The sequence below is a fragment of the Bombina bombina genome, chromosome 4, assembly GCF_027579735.1.
Source record: "Bombina bombina isolate aBomBom1 chromosome 4, aBomBom1.pri, whole genome shotgun sequence".
NCBI lineage: Eukaryota > Metazoa > Chordata > Amphibia > Anura > Bombinatoridae > Bombina > Bombina bombina.
Window position 1 is genome coordinate 952,619,609 of NC_069502.1, and position 18,451 is coordinate 952,638,059.

Below are 18,451 nucleotides of genomic sequence, written 5' to 3' on the forward strand. Positions count from 1 at the left end.
CATAGCGCTCTGAGCGCCTGTATAGCAAAACCAGAATTCTTAGCCGTTAGTTTAGTCAAATGAACAATGGCATCAGAATAAAAGAATTGGCTAGCTTAAGTGCTCTAAGTTTGCCAAGTAAATCATCCAATGGAATCGCTACCTGTAAAGCCTCTTCCAGAGACTCAAACCAGTACGCTGCAGCAGCAGCAGTGACAGGGGCAATGCATGCAAGGGGCTGTAGGATAAAACCTTGTTGAATAAATATTTTCTTAAGGTAACCTCTAATTTTTTATCCATTGCATCTAAAAAAAAGCACAACTGTCCTCGACAGGGATAGTAGTACGCTTTACTAGAGTAGAAACTGCTCCCTCCACCTTAGGGACTGTCTGCCATAAGTCCCGTGTGGTGGCATCTATTGGAAACATTTTTCTAAAAATAGGAGGGGAAGAGAACGGCACACCTGGTCTATCCCATTCCTTATTAATAATTTCTGTAAACCTTTTAGGTATTTGGAAAAACATCAGTACACACCGGCACTGCAAAGTATTTATCCAGTCTACACAATTTCTCTGGCACTGCAATGGTATCACAGTCATTCAGAGCAGCTAAAACCTCCCTAAGCAACACGCGGAGGTGTTCAAGCTTAAATTTAAATGTAGAAATATTAGAATCAGGTATCTTTCCTGAGTCATTAACATCACCCACTGACTGAAGCTCTCTTTCCTCAGCTTCTGCATATTGTGAGGCAGTATCAGACATGGTTCTTAAAGCGTCAGTATGCTCTGCATTTTGTCTCACCCCAGAGCTATCTCGCTTACCTTTAAGTTCAGGTAGTCTGGCTAATACCGCTGACAGTGTATTATCCATGACTGCCGCCATGTCTTGTAAAGTAAACGCTATGGGCGCCCTAGATGTACTTGGCGCCATTTGAGCGTGAGTCCCTTAGGCGGGAGTCAAAGGGTCTAACACGTGGGGAAAGTTACTCGGCATAACTTCCCCCTTGTCAGATTCCTCTGGTGATAAAATTTTTTAAAGACAGAAAATGATCGTTATTACATAAAATGAAATCAGTACATTTGGTACACATTCTAAGAGGGGGTTCCACCATGGCTTTTAAACATAATAAACAAGGAGTTTCTTCTATGTCAGACATGTTTATACAGACTAGCAATGAGACTAGCAAGCTTGGAAAACACTTTAAATCAAGTTAACAAGCAAATATAAAAAACGGTACTGTGCCTTTAAGAGAAACAAATTTTGTCAGAATTTGAAAAACAGTGAATAAATGCAGTAAATCAAACGAAATTTTTACAGTGTGTATAATAGGCTAACAGAGCATTGCACCCACTTGCAAATGGATGATTAACCCCTTAGTTCAAAAAACGGATCAAAAAAACGAAATAGACGTTTTTTAACAGTCACAACCAACTGCCACAGCAAGCTGTGGCCCTACCTTCCCCAATAAACGACTTTGGAAAGCCTTTGGGCCCTTTAGAGATGTCCTATAGCATTCAGAGGGCCTTTGAGGGAAGCTGGATGTCACAGTTTGTAATTTTAACTGCACCAACTGTAACAGTGGAAAGCCTCAGGAAACTGTTTCTAGTTTAAATTTAAGCCAGCCATGTGGAAAAAACTAGGCCCCAATAAAGTTTTATCACCAAAGCATATATACAAACGATTAAACATGCCAGCAAACGTTTTATATTGCAATATCATAAGGGTATTACCCCTGGGAGTAAGCATGATACCAGTCGTTATTAAATCACTGTATTCAGGCTCAACTTACATTAATCCGGTATCAGCAGCATTTTCTAGTGTTTTCCATCTCTAGAAAAAATTATAACTGCACATACCTGATAGCAGAATAAACTGCACGCCATTCTCTCGCTGAAGTTTTACCTCATCTGTGTAATCCCCTCAGACATATGTGAGAACAGCAATGGATCTTAGTTACAACCTGCTAAGATCATAGAAACCTCAGGCAGATTCTTCTTCTATTTACTGCCTGAGATAAAATAGCACAACTCCGGTACTATTTAAAAATAACAAACTTTTGATTGAAGAAAATAAACTAGCTATATTTAACCACTCTCTCCTACAACGTCCTAGCTTGTTGAGAGTTGCAAGAGAATGACTGGCTATGACAGTTAGGGGAGGAGCTATATTACAGCTCTGCTGTGGGTGTCCTCTTGCAACTTCCTGTTGGGAATGAGAATATCCCACAAGTAATGGATGATCCGTGGACTGGATACACCTTACAAGAGAAATTAAATTAGATATAAAAAGGATTTTGTTTAAATAATATGCGTTTCATGGAGAAAAAAAAATTCTATCTAAAGTAAGTTTCTATATCCCATTAATCCATTCACAAGGTCATGCACTCCCAGAGGTTTCTGTCAGATTATTTTGGGCAATTTTTCTATCTAGAAGATGTTATCACATGCTCTTGGTTTTGTAGTTCTCAAAACTGTGAATGTGTCTGCAGAAATAACATGCCGCTTCTTCAGAACAAAAATATAATAAAATAAATATACAATATTGAGAAAAAGAGCTTAAAAAGGGACATAAGCCAATTTTTTTTCTCTTTATGATTCAGACAGAGCATATAATTTTCAGATTTACCTCTTATCAAAATTTGTTTCAATCTCTTGGTATCCTTTGTTGCAGGAGAGCAATGCTCTGCTGGGAGCTAGCTGAACACACTGGGTGAGCCAATGACAAGCAGCTAGTAGTGCATTGCCCCTAAGCCTATGTATGCTTTTCAACAATGGATACCAAGAGAACAAAGGAAATTAGATAAAAGATGTACATTGTAAAGTTATTTAAAATTGCATGTACTATCTGAATCATGAAAGTTTTATTTTGACTTTACTGTCCCTGTAATACCATTCATCGACTGCAAATCTATGTACACCGAGTAAACACACACTAAGTTTAAATAAGCTCAATGAATAGAAGATTGTTTGGAGTGAAACAGATTGACACAAGAAAATAAAGTGTGAGAAAGGAGGGGAAAGTATTAAAAATGAAATAATGTTATTGTCTTAGTAAAAACTATTTAAATTGTTACAGTAATTAGTTTTCTTCTTCCAATAAAGAACAGCTGCAAAGTTGATCAATTATGAACCTAATAAACTGAAGATAGTTCACCTCCCAATAATTTAATAATTTTCTATGATCTATGTATTTCTAATGGTATATAACCAAACCAGTAATTGTCTGATATAACTAGAAAAATAATCTAAAATCTAGTCTTACCGACTAGTGGTGTAAATCGTGATTTCATTCATGATTTCAATCAATTTGATATAAACCAAATCCACCCTATATTAAACCCATCACATATAAACATTTTTTAGAGCTGGATTTACTTATAAGGTTTGTCGTGGGCAGGCAATATTGTGTTTTAGCTAAAACACTGTTTGGATAAGTATGACCTTACTTGTAAATTCTGTAACTTTAGACACTCTTTAAACGATTCAGATAGAACACACAATTCTAAACAACTTTCTAATTCACTTCCATTATCCAAATGTGCACAATCTTTTTATTATATGCACACTTAAACGCACCAGCTCCTACTGAGCATGTGCAAGAACTTACAGGTATATGTGTTTTGTGATTGGCTGATAATCAGGCTGTCGAATGATGCTGGGGAAGGAAAATTTAACAAACTTTGAAATTTGACAGAAAAAGTAAATTTATGCTTACCCGATAAATTAATTTCTTCTATGGTACGACAAGTCCACGGATTCATACTTTACTTGTGGGATATTATCCTTTTGCTAACAGGAAGTGGCAAAGAGCACCAAAGCAGAGCTGTCTATATAGCTCTTCCCTTAGCTCCACCCCCCAGTCATTCGACCAAAGGTACAGGAAGAAAAAGGAGAAACTACAAGGTGCAGAGGTGACTGAAGTTTAAAATAAAAAAATATAATCTGTCTTAAAATGACAGGGCGGGCCGTGGACTCGTTGTACCATAGAAGAAATTAATTTATCAGGTAAGCATAAATTTACTTTTCTTCTATAAGGTACGACGAGTCCACGGATTCATCCTTCACTTGTGGGATACAATACCAAAGCTACAGGACACGGATGAACGGGAGGGACAAGACAGATGGTTAAACAGAAGTCACCACTGCTTGAAGAACTTTTCTCCCAAAAATAGCCTCCGAAGAAGCAAAAGTATCAAATTTGTAAAATTTGGAAAAGGTATGAAGCGAAGACCAAGTCGCAGCCTTACAAATCTGTTCAACAGAAGCATCATTTTTAAAAGCCCATGTGGAAGCCACCACTACCTTACACTAACGTAGGCAAAGAGAATGACTGGGGTGGGAAGGAATGGAGGTGATATTTAACAGCTTTGCTGTGGTGCTCTTTGCCGCCTCCTGCTGGGCAGGAGTGATATTCCCAATAGTAATTAGATGATCCGTGGACTCAGTGTCATTAGAAAGAAATATTGTTATTATTACATATTCCTTTTATTGACAGTGAAGTTACACAAATGAACAGCTACCTGTTTTCCTTCTCTTCTATGTACTCATGGTCGCTTACTTCAGGCATCTGGACAACATTTACGCGCACAGGATGGGAACTCTGAAGCAGCCTGCGTACTTCCTGCACACGCAAATCTTCACTCCAAATCAGTGACAGCACTTCCTGATTCAAATCATTCATACCGTCATCTTCCTCTTCAGCTTCACCTGAAGGAGGAACCTCAGGGGATGGTACTTGACCTGTGGACTTAAAAAAAATTACAAAGAAATGGTAACAGTATTTTACAGACTAGTTTCAATTAGGAAAGAAAATGTCTCTGGTTGAAAGAATACACATTCATTATATTTTAAATGAGCACTTAAGTCCAAATTAAACTTTCAGGATTTAGATAGGAGCACTTTCCAAATCACTTAAAAAGGTGCACAATCTTTATATATCCACAGTTTGAGGCACCAGCTCCTACTAAACATGTGCAAGAATTCACAGTATATTTGTATATGCTTTTGTGATTGACTGATGGATGTCATATGATGCAGGGGGAAGGAAGTGGAACTTTGGAAGTGTTAGCAAAAATCTACTCATTTGAAATTCAGTGCTTTTGCGTTGTCTTTTAATTATGCCTTTATTGATTATGTAAAAATACTCATCTCATTATCTATGCTGATTTTCATTTAGGCATGTACTAAATACATATATTATAAATATTTGTTTTATTAACACAAATATGCTAACCTAAGTCAATTTCAGTATTCAGTATCTGGGTACCTCCTACAGTCTACACTTATCCCAGAAGACAATTGACTCCATTTATGAAGCTGTGGATAGAGCTTCTGAGCTCTTGCGAAGAAAATTATTCGTGCCCGGGAACCTTGCAGGCCCACTCCTTGTTAAATGGAGACCAATATGTAAATTATGGGACACCTGCAGCAAACATTCATGAGTACTCATTTTTGGGTTAATGCAAAAACAAACACCAGGTTGCATGGACTATATGGTATCTGTCCAAGCATTCCTGACAAATACTGGACTGAAAATTAACACCTACACAGTGTTGCAGGATAAATGCATTAAGTACAATTACTCATGGAACTGAAAATACTTACATTGCATGTTTCTCAATGAGATGACTAAAAACAGAATTTATGTTTACCTGATAAATTACTTTCTCCAACGGTGTGTCCGGTCCACGGCGTCATCCTTACTTGTGGGATATTCTCTTCCCCAACAGGAAATGGCAAAGAGCCCAGCAAAGCTGGTCACATGATCCCTCCTAGGCTCCGCCTTTCCCAGTCATTCGACCGACGTAAAGGAGGAATATTTGCATAGGAGAAATCATATGATACCGTGGTGACTGTAGTTAGAGAAAATAAATCATCAGACCTGATTAAAAAACCAGGGCGGGGCCGTGGACCGGACACACCGTTGGAGAAAGTAATTTATCAGGTAAACATAAATTCTGTTTTCTCCAACATAGGTGTGTCCGGTCCACGGCGTCATCCTTACTTGTGGGAACCAATACCAAAGCTTTAGGACACGGATGATGGGAGGGAGCAAATCAGGTCACCTAGATGGAAGGCACCACGGCTTGCAAAACCTTTCTCCCAAAAATAGCCTCAGAAGAAGCAAAAGTATCAAATTTGTAAAATTTGGTAAAAGTGTGCAGTGAAGACCAAGTCACTGCCTTACATATCTGATCAACAGAAGCCTCGTTCTTGAAGGTCCATGTGGAAGCCACGGCCCTAGTGGAATGAGCTGTGATTCTTTCAGGAGGCTGCCGTCCGGCAGTCTCATAAGCCAATCTGATGATGCTTTTAAGCCAAAAAGAGAGAGAGGTAGAAGTTGCCTTTTGACCTCTCCTTTTACCAGAATAAACAACAAACAAGGAAGATGTTTGTCTGAAAACCTTTGTAGCCTCTAAATAGAATTTTAGAGCACGAACTACATCCAAATTGTGCAACAAACGTTCCTTCTTTGAAACTGGATTCGGACACAAAGAAGGCACGACTATCTCCTGGTTAATATTTTTGTTAGAAACAACTTTCGGAAGAAAACCAGGTTTAGTACGCAAAACCACCTTATCTGCATGGAACACCAGATAAGGAGGAGAACACTGCAGAGCAGATAACTCTGAAACTCTTCTAGCAGAAGAAATTGCAACCAAAAACAAAACTTTCCAAGATAATAACTTGATATCAACGGAATGTAGGGGTTCAAACGGAACCCCCTGAAGAACTGAAAGAACTAAATTGAGACTCCAAGGAGGAGTCAAAGGTTTGTAAACAGGCTTGATTCTAACCAGAGCCTGAACAAAAGCTTGAACATCTGGCACAGCCGCCAGCTTTTTGTGAAGTAAAACAGATAAAGCAGAAATCTGTCCCTTCAAAGAACTTGCAGATAATCCTTTCTCCAAACCTTCTTGAAGAAAGGATAGAATCTTAGGAATTTTTATCTTGTTCCATGGGAATCCTTTAGATTCACACCAACAGATATATTTTTTCCATATTTTATGGTAGATTTTTCTGGTTACAGGCTTTCTAGCCTGAACAAGAGTATCAATGACAGAATCTGAGAACCCTCGCTTTGATAAAATCAAGCGTTCAATCTCCAAGCAGTCAGTTGGAGTGAGGCCAGATTCGGATGTTCGAACGGACCTTGAACAAGAAGGTCCTGTCTCAAAGGTAGCCTCCATGGTGGAGCCGATGACATATTCACCAGATCTGCATACCAAGTCCTGCGTGGCCACGCAGGAGCTATCAAGATCACCGATACCCTCTCCTGTTTGATCCTGGCTACCAGCCTGGGAATGAGAGGAAACGGTGGGAACACATAAGCTAGGTTGAAGCTCCAAGGTGCTACTAGTGCATCCACTAGAGTCGCCTTGGGATCCCTGGATCTGGACCCGTAGCAAGGAATCTTGAAGTTCTGACGAGACGCCATCAGATCCATGTCTGGAATGCCCCACAATTGAATTATTTGGGCAAAGATTTCCGGATGGAGTTCCCACTCCCCCGGATGAAATGTCTGACGACTCAGAAAATCCGCTTCCCAATTTTCCACTCCTGGGATGTGGATTGCAGACAAGTGGCAGGAGTGAGTCTCCGCCCATTGAATTATTTTGGTCACTTCTTCCATCGCCAGGGAACTCCTTGTTCCCCCCTGATGGTTGATATACGCAACAGTCGTCATGTTGTCTGATTGAAACCGTATGAATTTGGCCTTTGCTAGCTGAGGCCAAGCCTTGAGAGCATTGAATATCGCTCTCAGTTCCAGAATATTTATCGGGAGAAGAGATTCTTCCCGAGACCAAAGACCCTGAGCTTTCAGGGGTTCCCAGACCGCGCCCCAGCCCACCAGACTGGCGTCGGTCGTGACAATGACCCACTCTGGTCTGCGGAAGCTCATCCCTTGTGACAGGTTGTCCAGGGTCAGCCACCAACGGAGTGAATCTCTGGTCCTCTGATCTACTTGTATCGTCGGAGACAAGTCTGTATAATCCCCATTCCACTGACTGAGCATGCACAGCTGTAATGGTCTTAGATGAATTCGCGCAAAAGGAACTATGTCCATTGCCGCGACCATCAAACCTATTACTTCCATGCACTGCGCTATGGAAGGAAGAAGAACAGAATGAAGTACTTGACAAGAGCTTAGAAGTTTTGATTTTCTGGCCTCTGTCAGAAAAATCCTCATTTCTAAGGAGTCTATTATTGTTCCCAAGAAGGGAACTCTTGTTGACGGAGATAGAGAACTTTTTTCTACGTTCACTTTCCACCCGTGAGATCTGAGAAAGGCCAGGACAATGTCCGTATGAGCCATTGCTTGTGGTAGAGACGACGCTTGAATCAGTATGTCGTCCAAGTAAGGTACTACTGCAATGCCCCTTGGTCTTAGCACCGCTAGAAGGGACCCTAGTACCTTTGTGAAAATTCTTGGAGCAGTGGCTAATCCGAATGGAAGTGCCACAAACTGGTAATGCTTGTCCAGAAAGGCGAACCTTAGGAACCGATGATGTTCCTTGTGGATAGGAATATGTAGATACGCATCCTTTAAATCCACCGTGGTCATGAATTGACCTTCCTGGATGGTAGGAAGAATTGTCCGAATGGTTTCCATTTTGAACGATGGAACCTTGAGAAATTTGTTTAGGATCTTGAGATCTAAGATTGGTCTGAATGTTCCCTCTTTTTTGGGAACTATGAACAGATTGGAGTAGAATCCCATCCCTTGTTCTCCTAATGGAACAGGATGAATCACTCCCATTTTTAACAGGTCTTCTACACAATGTAAGAATGCCTGTCTTTTTATGTGGTCTGAAGACAATTGAGACCTGTGGAACCTTCCCCTTGGGGGTAGCTCCTTGAATTCCAGAAGATAACCTTGGGAGACTATTTCTAGCGCCCAAGGATCCAGAACATCTCTTGCCCAAGCCTGAGCGAAGAGAGAAAGTCTGCCCCCCACCAGATCCGGTCCCGGATCGGGGGCCAACATCTCATGCTGTCTTAGTAGCAGTGGCAGGTTTCTTGGCCTGCTTACCTTTGTTCCAGCCTTGCATTGGCCTCCAGACTGGCTTGGTTTGAGAAGTATTACCCTCTTGCTTAGAGGATGTAGAACTTGAGGCTGGTCCGTTTCTGCGAAAGGGACGAAAATTTGGTTTATTTTTAGCCTTAAAAGACCTATCCTGAGGAAGGGCGTGGCCCTTATCCCCAGTGATATCTGAAATAATCTCTTTCAAGTCAGGGCCAAACAGCGTTTTCCCCTTGAAAGGTATGTTAAGCAATTTGTTCTTGGAGGACGCATCCGCTGACCAAGACTTTAGCCAAAGCGCTCTGCGCGCCACAATAGCAAACCCTGAATTTTTCGCCGCTAATCTAGCTAATTGCAAAGTGGCGTCTAAAGTAAAAGAGTTAGCCAATTTAAGAGCGTGAACTCTGTCCATAATCTCCTCATAAGAAGAATCTTTATCGAGCGACTTTTCTAGTTCATCGAACCAGAAACACGCTGCTGTAGTGACAGGAACAATGCATGAAATTGGTTGTAGAAGGTAACCTTGCTGAACAAACATCTTTTTAAGCAAACCCTCTAATTTTTTATCCATAGGATCTTTGAAAGCACAACTATCTTCTATAGGGATAGTGGTGCGTTTGTTTAGAGTAGAAACCGCCCCCTCGACCTTGGGGACTGTCTGCCATAAGTCCTTCCTGGGGTCGACCATAGGAAACAATTTCTTAAATATAGGGGGAGGGACAAAAGGTATGCCGGGCCTTTCCCATTCTTTGTTTACAATGTCCGCCACCCGCTTGGGTATAGGAAAAGCTTCGGGGGGCCCCGGGACCTCTAGGAACTTGTCCATCTTACATAATTTCTCTGGAATGACCAAATTGTCACAATCATCCAGAGTAGACAACACCTCCTTAAGCAGAGCGCGGAGATGTTCCAATTTAAATTTGAATGTAATCACATCAGGTTCAGCTTGTTGAGAAATTTTCCCTGAATCTGAAATTTCTCCCTCAGACAAAACCTCCCTGGCCCCCTCAGACTGGTGTAGGGGCATGTCAGAACCATTATCATCAGCGTCCTCATGCTCTTCAGTATTTTCTAAAACAGAGCAGTCGCGCTTTCGCTGATAAGTGGGCATTTTGGCTAAAATGTTTTTGATAGAATTATCCATTACAGCCGTTAATTGTTGCATAGTAAGGAGTATTGGCGCACTAGATGTACTAGGGGCCTCCTGTGTGGGCAAGACTGGCGTAGACGAAGGAGGGGATGATGCAGTACCATGCTTACTCCCCTCACTTGAGGAATCATCTTGGGCATCATTTTCTCTAAATTGTTTGTCACATACATCACATCTATTTAAATGAGAAGGAGCCTTGGCTTCCTCACATACAGAACATAGTCTATCTGATAGTTCAGACATGTTAAACAGGCATAAACTTGATAAAGTACAAAAAAACGTTTTAAAATAAAACCGTTACTGTCACTTTAAATTTTAAACTGAACACACTTTATTACTGAATATGTGAAAAAGTATGAAGGAATTGTTCAAAATTCACCAAAATTTCACCAAAATTCACCAAAAAGTATTGCACACCAAATTTGAAAGCTTTAACTCTTAAAAAAACGGAACCGGAGCCGTTTTTATATTTAACCCCTATACAGTCCCTGGTATCTGCTTTGCTGAGACCCAACCAAGCCCAGAGGGGAATACGATACCAAATGACGCCTTCAGTAAGCTTTTTCTATGTATCTGAGCTCCTCACACATGCATCTGCATGCCTTGCTTCCCAAAAACAACTGCGCATTAGTGGCGCGAAAATGATCAAAGCTATAAACTATTAAAAATGCTTATAAATCAATCGTTTTAGCCCAGAAAAATGTCTACCAGTCTTTAAAGCCCTTGTGAAGCCCTTTATTCTTATTTAATAAAAATGGCTTACCGGATCCCATAGGGAAAATGACAGCTTCCAGCATTACCAAGTCTTGTTAGAAATGTGTCATACCTCAAGCAGCAAAAGTCTGCTCACTGTTTCCCCCAACTGAAGTTAATTCCTCTCAACAGTCCTGTGTGGAAACAGCCATCGATTTTAGTAACGGTTGCTAAAATCATTTTCCTCTTACAAACAGAAATCTTCATCTCTTTTCTGTTTCAGAGTAAATAGTACATACCAGCACTATTTTAAAATAACAAACTCTTGATTGAAGAATAAAAACTACATTTAAACACCAAAAAACTCTGAGCCATCTCCGTGGAGATGTTGCCTGTGCAACGGCAAAGAGAATGACTGGGGAAGGCGGAGCCTAGGAGGGATCATGTGACCAGCTTTGCTGGGCTCTTTGCCATTTCCTGTTGGGGAAGAGAATATCCCACAAGTAAGGATGACGCCGTGGACCGGACACACCTATGTTGGAGAAATATTTTCTTTTAATATATCTAGATCTGTCAATACACACACGTGTATATAATTTACACATATACAAAAATACATATACACATGTTCAGGTTGAGATTTAGTGGGTTTCTTACAGATTTAGCTTTTGGTAGGTTTCCTTCACAGGCTTGTTTAGAAAGGTCCTGACGTCCAATGAGAAGGCAGACTGCTTCAGGCCAGTCAGATATAGGCTGCTCCCTGCACCGATAGATAGCATGTCTGATTGGAAGAGAAACTCCAAAGGGCAAAGATTCCAGATCTCTCAGGGTAAAACCTAATTTTTACACAAAGAAGACAGCTGAAATGCTATCCAGAAAGAGTACAATATGTAAAATAAATATATAATTTTAACTATTGTAATGACAACCAATAGGGACAGAACAAGGCACACGAAGGAGCAGGCACTACTAGTAGGTATAAATTTAAAACATACGATTTATTCAAAAGACTTTAAAACATAGCCTCCAGTCAGGGGTAGAGAGAAATACAGGACATGTCTTACGCATTTCACGCTCCCTAGTGGTGTTAATTATAGACTTTTAGTCTATGATTAAGCGCCACTAGGGGGCGCGAAACGTGTAAGACTTGTCCTGTATGTCTCTCTACCCCTGTCTGGGGGCTATGTTTTTAAAGTCCTTTTGAATAAATCGAATGTTTTAAATTTATACCTACTAGTAGTGCCTGCTCCTTAGTGTGCCTTATGTTCTGTATTTTTGCAGCTGATCCGCCGCTGCTACGGCACTCCGGGTCCTCTAGGAAGCAGATCATTCATATTTTTGGTTTGAATGGACCAGTAGTTTGACCGTGTTCCGGACACGCCTCCTGTTTGCAACCAATAGTGGACAGCCTACTAGCCCAAAGAATAACACTGAGCATTGTCAAGTCTTGGGTCTAATGTCCAACTCCTATACTTTTAAGGCTGTTGGTTGTGCCTGTGAAACTGCTATCAAGACCCCTCATTTTTGTTTCTTGAGAAAATAGATGCATTCTGTAACAAAGATGTTTGCCCCTTAGCTGAAAGATTCCAGATATTTCAACATGTTTAAAAAAAAAATATGCCATATCACTATCCCTTAAGCATAGTTTCTTTACAACTGTATTAGTGTATACAGAACTTAAAATTTAATATGACCAAAGTCTTTAAATGGTCAAGAATGTTTTTTTTAAAAAGCTGATATTTTTCAGAAATGTGAATCAAAATTAAATAGTTAATAAAAAAAAGTGTAGCTGTATTTTTTATTTAGCAGTTGGTCCTGTAATTTAACTCAGTACATTGTGGGTTGTTTTTTTTTTTTGTTTTTTTTAGACTGACCATAAAGGCTGGAGTGCATCCTACAGAAAACAGGAACCTGACCCTATAGTATTTAGCCACAGCAAATGACACAAGATGAACATTACTCAACAGGTTTTTCAGATGGTAGATTGCTAGACGGGCAAAACAATGCAAACATTGCTAACAAAGTGCAGGTTTGAAATGCCTTACAGACCATGTACACATATTGCTTGCAATGCACTGCGTAATTAACTGATAAGCAAAACATAATTTATGCTTACATGATAAATTCCTTTCTCTGTAGTGTGATCAGTCCACGGGTCATCATTACTTCTGGGATATTAACTCCTCCCAACAGGAAGTGCAAGAGGATCACCCAGCAGAGCTGCTATATAGGCTCCTCCCCTCTACGTCACACCCAGTCATTCGACCAAGAACCAACGAGAAAGGAGAAGCTAATGGGTGCAGTGGTGACTGGAGTATAATTAAAAATTTTAGACCTGCCATAAAAACAGGCGGGCCGTGTGGATCTGAATCACACTACAGGAGAAAGGAATTTATCAGGTAAGCATAAATTATGTTTTCTCCTGTTAAGTGTGATCAGTCCACGGGTCATCATTACTTCTGGGATACCAATACCAAAGCAAAGTACACGGATGACGGGAGGGACAGGCAGGATCTTTATACAGAAGGAACCACTGCCTGAAGAACCTTTCTCCCAAAAATAGCCTCCGAAGAAGCAAAAGTGTCAAATTTGTAAAATTTGGAAAAAGTATGAAGCGAAGACCAAGTTGCAGCCTTGCAAATCTGTTCAACAGAGGCCTCATTCTTAAAGGCCCCAAGTGGAAGCCACAGCTCTAGTGGAATGAGCTGTAATTCTTTCAGGAGGCTGCTGTCCAGCAGTCTCATAAGCTAAACGTATTATGCTACGAAGCCAAAAAGAGAGAGAGGTAGCCGAAGCTTTTTGACCCTCTCCTCTGGCCAGAATAAACGACAAACAGGGAAGACGTTTGTCGAAAGTCTTTAGTTTGCCTGTAAATAGAATTTTAGGGCACGAACTACATCCAGATTGTGCAGAAGACGTTCCTTCTTTGAAGAAGGATTTGGACACAAGGATGGAACAACAATCTCTTGATTGATATTCCTGTTAGTGACTACCTTAGGTAAGAACCCAGGTTTAGTACGCAGAACTACCTTATCTGAGTGAAAAAATCAGATAAGGAGAATCACAATGTAAGGGCTGATAACTCAGAGACCTCTACGAGCCGAGGAAATAGATATTAAGAACAGAACTTTCCAAGATAACAACTTTATATCAATGTTTATTGGCAGGAGACTCTCCTCCTGAGACCAAGATCCCTGAGCCTTCAGGGAATTCCAGACAGCGCCCCAACCTAGCAGGCTGGCGTCTGTTGTTACAATTGTCCAATCTGGCCTGCTGAATGGCATCCCCCTGGACAGATGTGGCCGAGAAAGCCACCATAGAAGAGAATTTCTGGTCTCTTGATCCAGATTCAGAGTAGGGGACAAATCTGAGTAATCCCCCATTCCACTGACTTAGCATGCACAATTGCAGCGGTCTGAGGTGTAGGCGTGCAAAAGGTACTATGTCCATTGCCGGCTACCATTAAGCCGATCACCTCCATGCATTGAGCCACTGACGGGTGTTGAATGGAATGAAGGACACGGCAAGCGTTTTGAAGCTTTGTTAACCTGTCTTCTGTCAGGTAGATCTTCATTTCTACAGAGTCTATAAGAGTCCCAAGAAGGGAACTCTTGTGAGTGGAAAAAGAGAACTCTTCTTTTCGTTTACCTTCCAACCCATGCGACCTTAGAAATGCCATGTACTAACTCTGTATGAGACTTGGCAGTTTGAAAGCTTGAAGCTTGTATCAGAATGTCGTCTAGGTAAGGAAGCTACCGAAATTCCTTGCGGTCTTAGCACCGCCAGAAGAGCCCCCCAGAACCTTTGTGAAGATTTCTTGAGCCGTAGCCAATCCGAATGGAAGAGCTACAAACTGGTAATGCCTGTCTAGGAAGGCAAACCTTAGGTACCGGTGATGATTTCTGTGAATCGGTATGTGAAGGTAAGCATCCTTTAAATCCACTGTGGTCATGTACTGACCTCTTTGGATCATGGGTAGAATTGTCCGAATAGTTTCCATTTTGAACGATGGAACTCTTAGGAATTTGTTTAGGATCTTTAAATCCAAGATTGGTCTGAAGGTTCCTTCTTTCTTGGGAACCACAAACAGATTTGAGTAAAATCCCTGTCCGTGTTCCGACCGCGGAACCGGATGGATCACTCCCATTAGTAACAGATCTTGTACGCAGCGTAGAAACGCCTCCTTTATTTGGTTTGTTGATAACCTTGACAGATGGAATCTCCCCTTTGGGGGAGAGGATTTGAAGTCCAGAAGATATCCCTGAGATATGATCTCTAGTGCCCAGGGATCCTGGACATCTCTTGCCCAAGACTGGGCGAAGAGAGAAAGTCTGCCCCCCACTAGATCCGTTCCCGGATCGGGGGCCCTCAATTCATGCTGTCTTAGGGGCAGCAGCAGGTTTTCTGGCCTGCTTGCCCTTGTTCCAGGACTGGTTAGGTCTCCAGCCTTGTCTGTAACGAGCAACAGCTCCTTCCTGTTTTGGAGCAGAGGAAGTTGATGCTGCTCCTGCCTTGAAATTACGAAAGGAACGAAAATTAGACTGTCTAGCCATAGGCTTGGCTCTGTCTTGAGGCAGGGCATGGCCTTTACCTCCTGTAATGTCAGCGATAATTTCTTTCAAACCGGGCCCGAATAAGGTCTGCCCTTTGAAAGGTATGTTAAGTAACTTAGATTTAGAAGTAACGTCAGCGGACCACGATTTTAGCCACAGTGCTCTGCGTGCCTGAATGGCGAAACCGGAATTCTTAGCCGTAAGTTTAGTTAAATGTACTACGGCATCTGAAACAAATGAATTAGCTAGCTTAAGTGTTTTGAGCCTGTTTGAAATTTCTTCGATAGTAATTGAGTCAAGAGTCTCTTCCAGGGACTCGGACCAAAAAGCGGCAGCGGCCGTGACAGACGCAATACATGCAAGGGGTTGTAATATAAAACCTTGTTGAACAAACATTTTCTTAAGGTAACCCTCTAATTTTTTATCCATTGGATCTGAAAAGGCACAGCTATCCTCCACCGGGATAGTAGTACGCTTAGCCAGAGTAGAAACCGCTCCCTCCACCTTAGGGATCGTCTGCCATAAGTCCCGTGTGGTGGCGTCTATTGGGAACATTTTTCTAAATACAGGAGGGGAGGAAAAGGGTACACCGGGCCTATCCCACTCCTTAGTAATTATCTCTGTAAGCCTCTTAGGTATAGGAAATACGTCAGTACTCGCCGGTACCCGCATAGTAATCTATCCAGCCTACATAACTTCTCTGGAATTGCAACGGTGTTACAATCATTCAGAGCCGCTAATACCTCCCCTAGTAGAACGCAGAGGTTCTCAAGCTTAAACTTAAAATTAGAAATGTCTGAATCCACTCTATTGGGATCAGAACCGTCACCTGCAGATTGAAGCTCTCCGTCCTCATGTTCCGCATACTGTGACCCAGTATCTGACATGGCCCTAGTATTATCAGCGCACTCTGTTCTCACCCCAGAGTGGTCACGCTTCCCTCTAAGTTCGGGTAATTTAGACAAAACTTCAGTCATAACATTAGCCATGTCCTGCAATGTGATTTGTAATGGCCGCCCTGAAGTACTCGGCGTTACCATATCACGCACCTCCCAAGCGGGAGATGCAGGTACTGACACGTGAGGCAAGTTAGTCGGCATAACTTTCCCCTCGTTGTTTGGTGAATGATGTTCAATTTGTACAGATTGACTTTTATTTAAAGTAGCATCAATGCAATTAGTACATAAATTTCTATTGGGCTCCACTTTGGCTTTAGCACATATAGCACAGAGATATTCCTCTGAGTCAGACATGTTAAACACACTAGCAATTAAACCAGCAGCTTGGAAATACTTTTCACTTTAATTTTCAATAGTATGAGAAAAACGTACTGTGCCTTTAAGAAACACAGAAGTTATGACAGTTGAGAAAATAAAACGGATAAACTATAAAATAAAATTCTTTCCGGTAAAAATATAAATTTAGCAAAGGATTGCCCCCATTAGCAATGGATAACTAACCCTTAAATGGCAGAAAAAATTACAGAATATAACGTTTTTTATCACAGTCAAAGCACTATCTCACAGGTCTGCTGTGAGTGATTACCTCCCTCAAAAATAACTTTTGAAGACCCTTGAGCTCTGTAGAGACGAACCGGATCATGCAGGGAAGAAAAACAGACTTGTCACTGAATTCCTGATGCGTAGTAAAAGCGCCAAATTAAGCCCCTCCCCCCTCATACACAACAGTGAGGGAGATCAGTAAACTGTCAAAAATTAAATAAAATGCCCGCCAAGTGGATAATTAGTGCCCAACACAATTTTTCACCCAGTACCACAGAAAATTAAACGATTTAACATGCCAGCAAAACGTTTAACCTCAAATAAATAAATTGTCACAGAAACCTACTGCTAGCCGTTCTCACTGCAATATAGGCTAAGGTTTTATTCATACAGCATCATTCCTGTGAAGTGTCATTCACCAGAATACTGAAGTGAAAATATACATACATGACAGCCTGATACCAGTTGCTACTACTGCATTTAAGGCTGAACTTACTTTATATAGGTATTTGCAGTATTTTCTAGTCAATTCCATTCTCAGAAAATAATAAGCTGCTACATACCTCTTTGCAGGTGAACCTGCCCGCTGTCCCCTGATCTGAAGTATACCTCACCCCTCAGATGGCCGAGAACAGCAACATGATCTTAACTACTCCGGTTAAAATCATATAGAAACTCAGGTAGATTCTTCTTCAAATTCTCCCTGAGAATGAACAACACGCTCCGGTGCTGTTTTAAAATAACAAACTTTTGATTGAAGTCATAAAAACTAAGTAAAATCACCACAGTCCTCTCACACATCCTATCTATTAGTTGGGTGCAAGAGAATGACGGGTGTGACGTAGAGGGGAGGAGCTATATAGCAGCTCTGCTGGGTGATCCTCTTGCACTTCCTGTTGGGGAGGAGTTAATATCCCAGAAGTAATGATGACCCGTGGACTGATCACACTTAACAGGAGAAATTATATAATAGGGTTGAGCGTTTAGATCCTTTGTGAGGAACCAAATTTGGAATTAAGCAGTCTTTCGTTCACTTCGGATATTTTGGTAGCTGGATTGATTCCTGTAAAACATCCCCAACTCTAAGATCTTTGCAAATCCAAATCTTAGAGTGGGGATCTTTTACAGGAATCAATCTGGGTACGAAAATATCCAAAAGAAACAAGTGACTGCTTAATTCCGCATTCGATTCATCACAAAGGATCCAAACGCACATCCCTATTATATACATTTACTCATAGTACATATCTACCTAATCTCTATATATCTACATTTATAGATCTTTATTAGATTTCTCTCTAAGGGCCCAATGATCAAAAACTCACCAGCATGAAGAGAAATCAATCCTTGGTTAGTTTTTTGGTTTGTTTGTTAAACACATTATAATGTATTTTTTTAAATACAGAACACTGCATAGTTACACAGCTCCAAAGCTAAAATTAAAAAAAAAAATTTGAGGACCTTGCAGTATTGACGAGACTTCTTAGATCAGAGAGGAGAGCTTTACATCATCGGCCCTAATACTTTACTGTGCCATAAAGTACACCTTG

General features: G+C 41.0%; 1 protein-coding gene across 1 annotated transcript in view; it reads right to left on the reverse strand.

The window, feature by feature from the left end:
- Positions 1 to 18,451, reverse strand: part of ANAPC1 (anaphase promoting complex subunit 1) — a 592,717-nt gene that overhangs the window by 448,812 nt on the left and 125,454 nt on the right. Inside the window, exons 25-26 of the mRNA XM_053712607.1 lie at positions 11,504 to 11,682; positions 4,499 to 4,725 (exon numbers count right to left, since the gene is read on the reverse strand). Coding sequence (XP_053568582.1) covers positions 4,499 to 4,725; positions 11,504 to 11,682 — 406 coding nt within the window. The remainder of the gene's footprint in view (positions 1 to 4,498; positions 4,726 to 11,503; positions 11,683 to 18,451) is intronic.